We start from the raw sequence: 12082 nt of genomic DNA on the forward strand, positions 1-12082 counted from the left end.
CTGATTCAGATCATCAGCTCCAAAAACAAACCTAAGTGTGTCAGATAAGGAAAACACAAAATGCCTAGGACCAGAGTTGAGATACATTGTATTACACCTGTCTCTAAAAAAAAAACGCTCCTACAAGAAATAAAACACAAGGAGAAAACAGCGGGTTTCTTTAAGGAGTAAAAATGCATTTCATGTCAACTTCCCTTAATGCAGTTTGTGCAGAAATAAATGTTGCTATTTTTGTATTTAAAATTGCAATGAAGAGTGCAGACCATCAAACAATAAAATATATATTTCACCCAAACCAGACAATCAGCACAGTCCAATGCACATCTGTAGCACAAGATTACATCTGGTTGTCTAGTTATTCGAAACATGTTGATGCTGCTAAATGATGTCCTTTACAGTCTTTTTACTCCACATTCAGCTCAGCAAAGCCTGCCACTGGCAATGGTGCTGTGCTCTTTTGCATTCCTTTATATTGAGCCAGCCGACCTCGATTAAGCACAGAGAAAAACTGAAATCTGTGTCCCATTTTCTCAGGGTTAATTAGCATGTCATAGCTATGGAGTAACTGCGCTCTGGTGGAGGAGTCATGACAGCTCCTCAGGAGGACCTAAAACAACACAACAAAGCAAATGTCAGGAGTTAAAACAACAACTTGAAACAACACTTACCAAAATTTCAGGAAGATTTGTATAGGGTCAGTTATTAAAACACATACACATCTATTGTTTTAATATACAGATAGTCATACCACATTATAATCTAACCCAAACAGAAAATGGTCTACATTTTTTAGGTTTTGGGAAGCTTTGTAAGATTTAGATCAGTTCTAGGTACAAATCTGTCCCCAAAATATGGTAGACTACACAGGAACAACGGGAAACACTACAGATAAACACTTGATACTGACTTGAACAGGTGAATTTTACAGCAAACAAAACTTTGCTTAGGATGCTTTTGGAGGAAGCACACAGACATTAGTATTGTCATTCTCACCTGCAAGCGCGAGTCAATGCCCATGTTCTTTAGGAAGGATCTTTGTGTGATGGGTCCCAAGCAGGTCACCTCATTTCCTGTCATTTTCCTCAAGTAACTGAAGTCAACATCTGCTGTCAGGTCTGCCATGCCAGGTGCCTCCAAGACATTGTGGAGTTGATGGCCTTTAAAGCCCTGCCACAAAAATAAACTTCAACAACAAAACATGGTGACTGCCTAACCCAAATTTCTGAAAACAGATCAGTCTCATGTGTTATTTGGGTCTTGACTTGTTTGAAAGAGTTGCCATAAAAAAAGCCTTTGCTGTCATCAGTGACAACAAACTCAAGTGAAAAAAAAAAATATTACTAAAAATTAATTCTTAAAATGATTACTTATTACTGGAACATTCAACTGGACCAGGTTCTATGGTCAGATGAGACCAAAATACAGCTTATGTAGACAGAAAGATAATGCAGAGAAGCATCTCATTCTTACTGTAAAGGCCCTGAAGAACTTGTTAGGATAAATGGTATCATAGATTCCACGTCAGAGCCTGTTCAAGCACAGAATCTCTGCTTCCTCATGTTCTGATGCAACAAATCAGTACGACGCATGTTGGTGAACTCAGGTCCTCATATTTGTCAGTGACTCTTTAACAGACCTGGCGGCACCCTGAAGGACATATGTCCTCTGCGGCACTTTGACTTCTGTTGGCAAGGTGTCTGGATGCTTGATTAAGCTCCACAGCCCTTCCCGATGGCTCCTCAGGATGGCTACCCCGTTCAGCTCCACTATGCAATTCAGTTTGCCAGGCATCTGCCAAAGTTCAGTGGCATTCTGTTACCTCAGTCCAAGGTGAGAACGCTGCTGTTCCTTAAGTGAAAGTTGCGTCCCTTCTGGTGAAAGAAGGGTGTACCTAAGAAGGATGGGGGCTCCGACCAATCTTGGACCTAAGGGTGCTGAGCCGGTTCTTTACACACTCCCATTTAGAATGCTAACCTTCAATCACAGGTTATCATGTGTCAGGTACCAAGATTGGTTCACGACAATAGACCTGAAGGACGTGTGCTTTCATGTCTCGATCCTTCCAAAACTCAGACTGTTTCTTCAGTCTACCTTCGAAGGACAGGCATATTAGTACAAAGTTCTTCTCTTTGTTCTGTCCCTGTTTCCTCACGTCTTCATGGAAGTTGCAGAGGCTGCCCTTGCTCCTTGTAAGTGGTCATTTGGATTCTCAGCTATTGGCCTATTCTAGCTCACTCATGAGAGTTGGTTTGCACATACAGGGACATGGTCTTCGACCACCTAGCCCGATTGGGACTTCAGGTCAACTAATACCCCTTTTTCACCAAGGCAGTTCAAGTACTGGTTTGGAGCCAGAGCCTAGTTTAAAATTGGTTCTTAGTCTTTCGACACCCAAAGCACCAGGTCTGAACCAGGAAAAGTAGTTCGTAAGTAGCACCAGATCATTTCTGGTCTAGAAATAAGAACCACTTGCTGGGAGTGGGGTTACCGTGACCAACAACATAAACAAAAACTTGACTGGGCTTTTTTTCTAATAGCAGCTAAACACAAACATGTTGAATTCACCATGTTTGAATGCAGACATAGGTTTGCAAAGGCATTGTTGAAATGAGGCTTGTTTGGGATGTGTCGGTGCTGCAGCATGTGGCATAATAGTACTACGAGAGCAATTTAAAAGCAAAAAAAAAATGGTCTGCTCTCCAATCTCTCTCGCGGTGCTTTGGTGTCGTGTGCCGGTCGATCTGTGCAACGCCAGATCGAGCAAGTCTGGTGTGTTTGTGTTTGGCACTGCCGCATCATTGCTGGGAAAGATGAGACGTATTCAGTAATGTAAGACCTGGCTCTGTCGTGGCTCTCAAGTCTGTGGAAAAGCAAACCAGCTCCAACTGGCAATAGCACTAGCTCTGAACTAGCACCTGCTTCCTGCTGGTGGAAAAGGGGCCTGAGAGAAGAGCAAACTCTCCCCTGTGCAGAGTATCTCTTTTTCAGTAAAGATTGGACTCGGTCAGTAGTCACTAGGCAGAAGGCGAACACTGTCTCCAAACAAAGGATCCCCCACTGAATTGTGCACACGAACCTCAAGGCCTATCAGGCCAGAGGCTTACCATGTCCACTGGGAGTGAGGGCACACTCAGTCAGGGGCACTGCTTGATCAGCTTTAGCAAATGGTGCCTAATTAGCAGACATGTGTAGAACTACACTGAGTACATTTTGGAGCAAGCTTCATCTGGAGTTTTAAGCACTAGCCCTTGAACTCAGGTGGCTGGTAGGGTGTAGAGCTTGCACTTAGTGCCTCCCTGGACTACCCTGAGTTTAGCGGAGGAATTTGCTACAAGAATTAATTATGGGTAAGTAATCCTCAAGTGAGCTCTTATAATCCTCCATATGTTGACGCTTCCCTTGGCGGCCTCATATGTGAATTGGTCCATTGCTCTATTCCGAACAGGATATAGTGTTTCTCCCTAGACAGACAGTCGGTCTGTCACTTGTTTCTGTGCTTGGTAGTTCTCCCCTTATGCGGAGCCCACCACAGGAATCTTTGCTATGCACTACTCCCTTTTAGTGAGTCCATAGGATGTATCTCCACATGTTAGCATGTTTGTCAGCATAAGGAAGGCCAAACAAATTGGTAAATCAGCTCTTATGCGGTTCAACCTGGTTTTGCCCCCCTTTTTGCATATTCTGTGATATTGTAACTTCACAATATCATGGAAGGGGGCAGAAGCAGGTTTTCTAAGAATGAGGTTTTGAGTCCTGAAAAATTAGAATGCAGTCACCAATCCCATAAAGAACTGTGCTGTGTACAAATGTAACGACAAATGTCTTAAGGAATCAAACACAGGACTGACAACTGTATTCCGCTGCCTTGTGAAAGTGACCATAGCAGTTCTTTTGTGTCTTGAAGAGCTCAATGAAGAAGTGCATACAGACGAAGAAGTGTACATGAAGCACCTTGAGTTCAAATATCCTAAACTCAAACCTTTTACATTGATGATTTTCTGTGTTTCATTCTATAGTTGATGACTATTTGCTCAGGATGTGATCACCCAAAATGATTAAGAAACAAGCTCATTGGGTTGATGGAGTTATTATAACAAAATCAGATTAAGTGTAATAACATTTTTTAGCAGGACACTGAAATTTTATACAATGAAGATGGAAATGTACAGTTTAATCCAACCAACTGCTCAATATTTAAACAAATATTGTAGGCTTACAGTAGGTTTTTTCATATGTGATTTGTTTTTGAACGGAATTAGTTTTAGGTGGAGTTGGATCAAAGAATAAGACACTAAGAACACTTCAGCTATTAACTAACCAGCACTGACCTCATAAGACAAAGCCTGAGAGAGATAACATTCCTGCCACTTACTCTTTAATGTATCAGTTTTTGTTCCATCATGTCCATAGTCTACAATCAAGGCTGCGCCTCCGTCCTCTGCAATCCGACTGGCCAGTTTCTGAACAATGACTCCACCTTCTGGACAAACTTCCACATGCTCTCTGCTTTCATCATTCTAAAAAGAATAATAAGGGTTCAGACAAAACAAGGATGTCCAAGATGATGAAACTAAAAAACCTTTTCAAAACACAGGCCATGTTTTTTTTAAATGTATTTCTGAATCATGAATAACATTACATTCTCTATACTTTACCTCCACACATCTTGAACTAACCATGCCATTTCATAAAAAAGGTTAAATTAGCTAATTTTTTTTTTTAGACAAACAGTTGTGTTTTTTTAATGTTTGTTTGTTTTTTTTAACATAACATGTTTACACCGATATGTATAGGCAGATGCCACATTTAACCGCTCCAGACACATTGACGCATCTGTCCATTTTGAAACAGTAAACATGTTGTTATTCAAAGTAGAAATCAATTCATCAGTTTTCCAAGATGCCAAACATTGCATAACCTCTGGTTTAAATGGTTGAAATTTATTGTGTTCATTTAGCAAAATCGTCTGCTGAACTTACAGATACAGATGCAGATATTCATACATGCATATAACTATGTTTGCATAAGTACAGTCAACTTGCTTTTGACTTGGAGTCTCTGCGGACCTGCTTTGACCGTTCCAATACGGCAGATGCCTTACATATAGCAGCCCATAGAAGCAGGTGCTAATAAGGCATCTGTGTATCATATCTATGGTTACACCACTTCAGGGTGTCTGGAATTGGCTGCCGTCACCTCTTTAGCTGGCAGATGCTGAAACTACACCATTACGATATGTTAATTGTTGCTGAAGTGCTGTGTGAAGTTACATATTTGTTATTTATTTATATTATTTTATATATTTTTATTATACATTTCTTCTTAACCTTACTATTTTGGAAAGCACTCAGGTTAATTGCTGTTTTTAAATGTACAACAGAATTAAATCTGTCAAATTAACCTGCATTTCTTCTCATCAGCTGCCTGTGATCAACCACATGACAAATGTTCTTAGTAAAGGAGGGAGGTCTCACCTGTAGAAGAATGCCAGAGGCCAGTGTAGGACTGTGAGAAACCACAAATCTCAGTTTTTCTGGACTTTCAGGATCAATATCAACCATCACCTCCCGCCAGCCCTTCTCTGTTCTCTTTAAAAAAAAAAAAAAAAAAAAAACACATTTTAGCATCTAACTTTTAGCATCTAAGGTAATGCTAATATGAATTTTAATTAAATGTTTGAAAAATTATATATATATATATATATATGTAAATGTATATGTATATGTATATATATATTTCATGTAAATAATGAATTTTACAGTCTGGCTTACCTGAAACTTGTGAATGGGCAAAGCATCAAAAAACTCATGGGCAAGGAAGACACTAAAACCTGGCAAAGGAAAACAGACTTTGGTTACAACAAACTAAGAGCATCATTTCCCATCAAGGAGAGAGTTTGTGCGATTACATGACAGTTTGATGCATCCGTACCTCTTGGAACGTCCTCTATCCTGCGGTACCAGTATATAGGCAGGCCTGTACGTGTGGTGCCACTGCGGTAAGCAGGCTGATCATCATTACACGTCTGCGTCTTATCTCCAGTTAGACATTCGGCCTGAAATTGGCCCAGCTTTGGGCTGACCTCAACAAGATGAACAGATATATCCGTCTCACCCAGGACGGCTTTTAACTGACTGAAGACCTGCCACATATGAACACCACACTTGTTCTTTTAAAATTCAAAGTGTCCCCATACACAAGTACACAATAAATATTGTTTGCATATAATATTTCTGTGGATAGTGGCACAGCAACCATATTTTGGGGGATATGCAATAAATCATTCAGCACCCCCCACTAATAGTCACTTTTGGTACAAAAATGGTGCAGTTTATCCTCACCATGTGCTAACCAGGTGCAATGTGACAATTCCAACAACAGTAATTTATCTGTCTAGACCACATGCAAATGTATTAATCAGGCATTTTATTTTGGTTTTTATAAATTCATGATTATATTAGAATACATACCTAATTTTGAAACCATTCATGTAAGTGTGTCAACCTTCAGATTTTATCAGGTTTTGCAAAGAGAGGCCTGTGCTAATAAACTGACACCTTTGCCATGTGTTTTTCAACATCATTCAGCATTATAGGAGAAGCCATTATTGTGGCACACAATTTTACTTTTTAAAAAAAAGTGAGTAAAATGAAATAAAAGACCAAGATGATAGATGTTTCTACAGCCTTTGCTCGTAATTACCAAAAGTGCCAATATTAGTACATTTTATAGCACCTTTCTATACCAGATAATCACATGACAGGGGGCGGGGTGTTACTGGAGGCAAAAAATATTCATTGGAGTATTTACCCTCAGGATGTCACTGGCCAAAGAACCTCTTCCTGGTCCGAGCTCTACTAACTGGAAGATGCTGGATTTCCCAGCCGCCATCCACTCACTGATACACCAGACGCCCAACAGCTGTGGAAGACCATATATATTTTCTTCAATAAAAAAATCTTTTTACATGGTTGTAAGTATCAGTGATAGTTTTATTTAAAACAATGCTTACCTCACCAAAAATCTGACTGATCTCTGGTGACGTAATAAAATCACCACCTGCTCCAAGCATGTCATCTTTTTTAACGTAATATCCCTAAAAAGGCACACAACAGACTTTTGGTCTTTGGTGGAAGAGCACTTCCTATCTAATTACCTCTTATACGGTCTACAAGTAGGTGGGTATGTGTTTACATGAATGCAGAGACATTCATATCACCCATATGAAATCAAAGGCAAAAAAAAAAAAAAATGCACACACAATTACCAGCTTCTAAAAATTAATTGCAACAGCTCATTTACTCCAAATTCACTAACACTGGAACAAGGTTAAGAATAAATTAATGTGCATACACACGTGTAACGTTTACAAGTGTAAAACGTTGTAAATTAGGCAGTGTTTTTTTGTGAGAAGATCTCCCAGGCATACAAATACAAAATAATCAATGCAATTATTACTGAATGAGAACCACTATTCTCAATGTGACTTTATTTAGTTTCTGTTGTATGCTATAACTTACCTGAATACTACTGTAAAACTTAGAGCACTGCTTATTTCATTTGTATTTTTGTTCTGTTGTATTTATTCATTATTTTTGTTTGTGTTTAATATCTTTGCTCTTATTGTATTATTAAACTAACATTATTTGTATTGTATAATTGTATTGGGGAACCTTTTTTTACATGAGTTATCCTGGTATTAGTTTTTTTGTGCATCAAGCATCAAAACTGCTAATTGTGAAATTTCTGTGAGATATTTAAAATTACTCATTTGTAAAAGTTTAAAATTGCCCATCAACTCTGTTAATGTAACTGTGATTGTTAATAATCATGATTATGATTTTTGCCATAATCAAGCAGCTCTACCAAAAAATGTACATTAATCTCCAGAAAAAAACACACGCATTTAAAAAAAAAAATATCTTAGGATTTTAATAACCAACATTTAGGCCTGGTTTCACAGATAGGGCTTAGACTAAGCCATAGGCCATAGTTCAATTAGGATATTTAAGTAATTCTTATAAGCATGCCATTACAGCCCTGATAGCACACATACATCACAGAAAGTCTATTTGACATCTGCATTTAATCTGGAAGATCATCTGCAATACGTCTATAGGACTTTTCCTATCAGATAGACAAATAGTCAAATAGACGTCTATTAGATGTCTTTAAGATGTTTATGATTTAGAATGTATCTAAAACTGACATCTTACAGACATCTGTCAGATGTTCGTACACAGCAGATGCTTTCCAGATCAAGAGATCTTTAACAGACATCTTGCAGACGTATATGTGCTATCTGGGAAGTTTCTTTCAGTTGAAACAACTCAGACTTACATTTTAGTCTGGGACTAGACTTATGCCTTGTCCGAGTCATTCAAAAAAGGATTTTGATTCCAGGACTAAGTGTAAGGACACAAAACATTTAACACACCAGACGGTGCCAATACAGTATGAAAAGTAAATGTGACATGATACATACCCCTACTGGATTGGTGAGTGCCTCCCTCATGTACTCAGCTACTGAAATTGGACCCGTGGCAGTAATTTTGGAGGTAAGATGTTTAAGGATGGATGTGTTTGATTCCAGACTCCGGATGGAAGAATCTGAGCAGGATCTGTTTTGCCACATAATCCACTGCACTACAATAGACAGCATTGCATCATTACTCATTTACATATCTGCCTGTACTGTACTGTAGTCTTTAGTCTTCTCCTCTACCGACATCATACCATTTTGTTGTTCATTGTTTATTTAGTGTTATCCTGAGCACCAAAGTATTGCCTTTTTTTTTTCAATCAAACCCTATTGTAAGCCTTAATTGGAACACTTGGAAAATATAGGAAAAGTATGTGATCATTCTGTGAAACCTTTTTCTGTTTGTTTGTTTTGTTTGTTTTAGGTTTTTGATTGGACACATGCTTTGCAGTAGCATATGTACACATGTAACCAGCAGACCAGTATTTTCATGTATAAGAGTATTTAACAGTTATTTGATCTGAATGACATAAGTTAAGAAATATTTATTTACCCCCAAAGATGCGTGCCACTCGCAGAGCTAAGCGTGCAAAGTAGTGAGATCATATGACAAGAATGATGCACACTACTGTTTGAAACGTTTATTGCTATACACATCATTTTGTTTTGGTGTTATATTCACGTGTTAGTATTCCATTACCTATAGCAGTGTATCACTTTAATTAAAATAACTCATCTTACCTTCTGGCATTAGCCGTTTCAGCCTCAGCAGAGTCCTCATGCTGCTCACCTTATTAGATGCACCGAAATCACATAATATTAATCATAGGAATGAACACTGACGTGCTACATTTACAAACTATCAACTTGCTGTCACAAGTCCTTCATTCTGATTGGCCGAGGGTGTGCTTCTTCTTCTTTTGGTTGTAATGGCGGCTGGGAAACCAATTTAAAGATACATTACCGCCACCTACTCGAGTGGAGTGTGGACAGAACAATGTTTTTTTCTTCCTCTTGTAGTTTTTTTGCGAGTTACATATCGTGAGATGTGCATACCGCCACCTACTATATCGGAGTGCGTAAAATCGTGTAAAAAGACAATTGTATGTAGCATTTTAACTAATGGCCTGCCAACGTCCAGTTGATTAGATTATTTTCTATTTCTTTAAAACATTTAATAGCCCAGTTTCTTCCAGTGTTGAAATACTTTTTTTTCCCAGTTGATTTCTTTAAACTTTACATTTAAGTAAAAAACATGCTTCACATTTGCTTTAACTTTGCATACTAAATTTGATTTCGTAATCAGAACAGATTTGTAGATTACATCATTATTACATCACTGTCTCACCAATGGTTCCTCTGCAGCGAATGGGTGCCGTCAGAATGAGAGTCCAATCAGCTGATAATAACATCACAATAATCCACAAGTAGGCCTAATACTTTTTCACTGGAGAAAGCATTATTATTGATTATATTATTTTGACCAGAAGCAATGTAAGTTAAACACCATAATTGATGGATTTGTTTCTTGCAAACACACTCACTTAGAAAGACATTAGCCTATCAGACTGGAGTCGTGTGGATTATTGCAATGTTTTTATCAGTTGTTTGAACTCTTGTTCTGATGGCACCCATTATTTGTATTAGTGAGCAAGAGATGTAAAGCAAACTGATAAATGAGTTAAAGCTAAAAAGTGTCATAAAATAATTTTGAAAGTGTGATTTAATGTATACTTTTGCAGCTAAATTAATCAAAGACTGTGAGGCTATTGCACGTCACAGCTGGGTTTATGCTAATCTCCTACTTTCTGTTCTTTGGTTCATTCATGTAATGACAGAAAGATAGAATTTTTACAAGTTGAACGCACATGAACTCCATCACAAAGTTGTAATTGAGTCACTCAGAATTTTCTTTAAGCCCTCAGTTCCCAAGTTAAGGGTGTGTCTGGGAGAAATAAATGGTGGATACAATATATGTAGCACCTGTATGGACAGTACATTTGTTAAATTAAATGATCTTTTTTATTACAATTAAACTATATCCTAAGTTGTTTGTACAAAACATCATATTATGATATAATATGTAACAATTTAATACACAGAACCTTCATACATTTGACCAAAAAAAAAAAGAGAGAGAGAAAACACACCATATACACATTTTTGTAGAAACAGTACATTGCCATTGCTCCAACCAAATTACCTCATAATTGTAACTTCTCAACTCATGAATACAAACTTTACAGGAGAACTTCAAAGCACTGCTTGTTGTTGCTTTCCTTCAGTGACTCTCTATTTAAAATCATACATTTTACTGTAGTGTTAATGATGCTCTGTAATTTGCATTTCTGCACTGTTGTAAACATTGTAAAGTAAATAAATGGTTTGTTTTGAGATGCCTGTTTACTGTTTCATTACACTATTTAACTACAGATTGAATATATCTTTAAAATACAAAAATATGGCTTATTTTATGAACTTACAACTATGTTTTGTAAACTGAAAATTTGAGCTGCCATAACTTAAGAGTTCAAGTTGGAAACATGTAAAGTCTAACAGAACAAACAAGAATAAAATAAGTTTAAAATACGTAAAAGTCTGACGCAAATAATTGCCTCAATTTTACTGAGTAAAATGGGCACAGTATTTTTTACAGTATATCATACCAATACTTCAAGTTCACTTTTGCATTGCAATTAACAATGATTAAACAAGGTTTAATAAGCCATAATAACATAATTTATGCACTTTTCACTAAAGTAGTGATACAAGCTTGGTGTTTGTTGGTATTGTTGTTGTTAGAAAAAGACATGGTAGCAAACGTCATTGTTTAAAAATGAACTCTGTATAGCACAGTTCTTGCCATTAGAATAGCCTTAGCTTGTTTTAATTCCTGTCAGATGAATAAATACCCCGAGTAAACTTTTAATTACTTTTACTTCTGTATAGCACATTGTCAGGAAAGGAAACTGTTGCAAAATGGAGATTGAATGTTGTCAACCACAGCAAATCTTAACTGCCTGATAGTTTATATTGTTGCAAAATGTAAAATATTTTAATGCTCTAATCTGCTGAATGCAACTTTAAGGCATTAAGATGTTAACAACATGATTTTCAGCTGCTTTGATTTAGACTTAACAGTCTTGTTCATTTGGGAGTCACACTTCAAAATCGTGCCAAAATCGTGCAATAATTGTATTTTTGTGAAATTAATATACAATATTTCATTTTCAGTAATGTTTTACTTTATTATTTGAGTGTATTTCATGTTTCTTATTAATATTCATATCAATCTAAATGATGTACTGTTTTCTGTATAAAATGTAAGAAAAAATATTAAAAAATAATTGTAGATAATTTTTCAATTAATGCAGTATTCAAAGTTAAAAACAGAGCAAAACTATCCATTGAATCCATTGAATTGAGGCAGATTTGTTTCACCTTGTGGAAAAAAAATAAAGAAAATCATCTATAATACCATGTGTAGCCAATAGATGCCTGTATAGCTATAAAAAATATTCAGTGCTGTGCATTCCTTAGTTGCTGATCAGTTTTCAGGCATAATTGCTTAAGTTTTGTTACCCCTTCATTGCTGTGAAC

The 12082-nt window shown here is 37.1% G+C and overlaps 1 protein-coding gene across 1 annotated transcript; it reads right to left on the minus strand.

The window, feature by feature from the left end:
• Positions 1-268: 268 nt before the first annotated feature.
• Positions 269-9403, minus strand: ndufaf7 (NADH:ubiquinone oxidoreductase complex assembly factor 7). The gene is made up of 10 exons (XM_051092126.1): positions 9224-9403; positions 8486-8646; positions 7013-7096; positions 6811-6921; positions 5932-6142; positions 5772-5830; positions 5475-5588; positions 4369-4517; positions 994-1183; positions 269-607 (listed from the first exon to the last, which is right to left on the minus strand). The coding sequence occupies exons 1-10, from the start codon at positions 9261-9263 to the stop codon at positions 404-406; spliced, it is 1323 nt and encodes a 440-aa protein (XP_050948083.1). The 5' UTR covers positions 9264-9403; the 3' UTR covers positions 269-403.
• Between the last annotated feature and the right edge of the window lie 2679 nt (positions 9404-12082).

Source organism: Labeo rohita, chromosome 20 (assembly GCF_022985175.1).
Source record: "Labeo rohita strain BAU-BD-2019 chromosome 20, IGBB_LRoh.1.0, whole genome shotgun sequence".
Taxonomy (NCBI): Eukaryota; Metazoa; Chordata; class Actinopteri; order Cypriniformes; family Cyprinidae; genus Labeo; species Labeo rohita.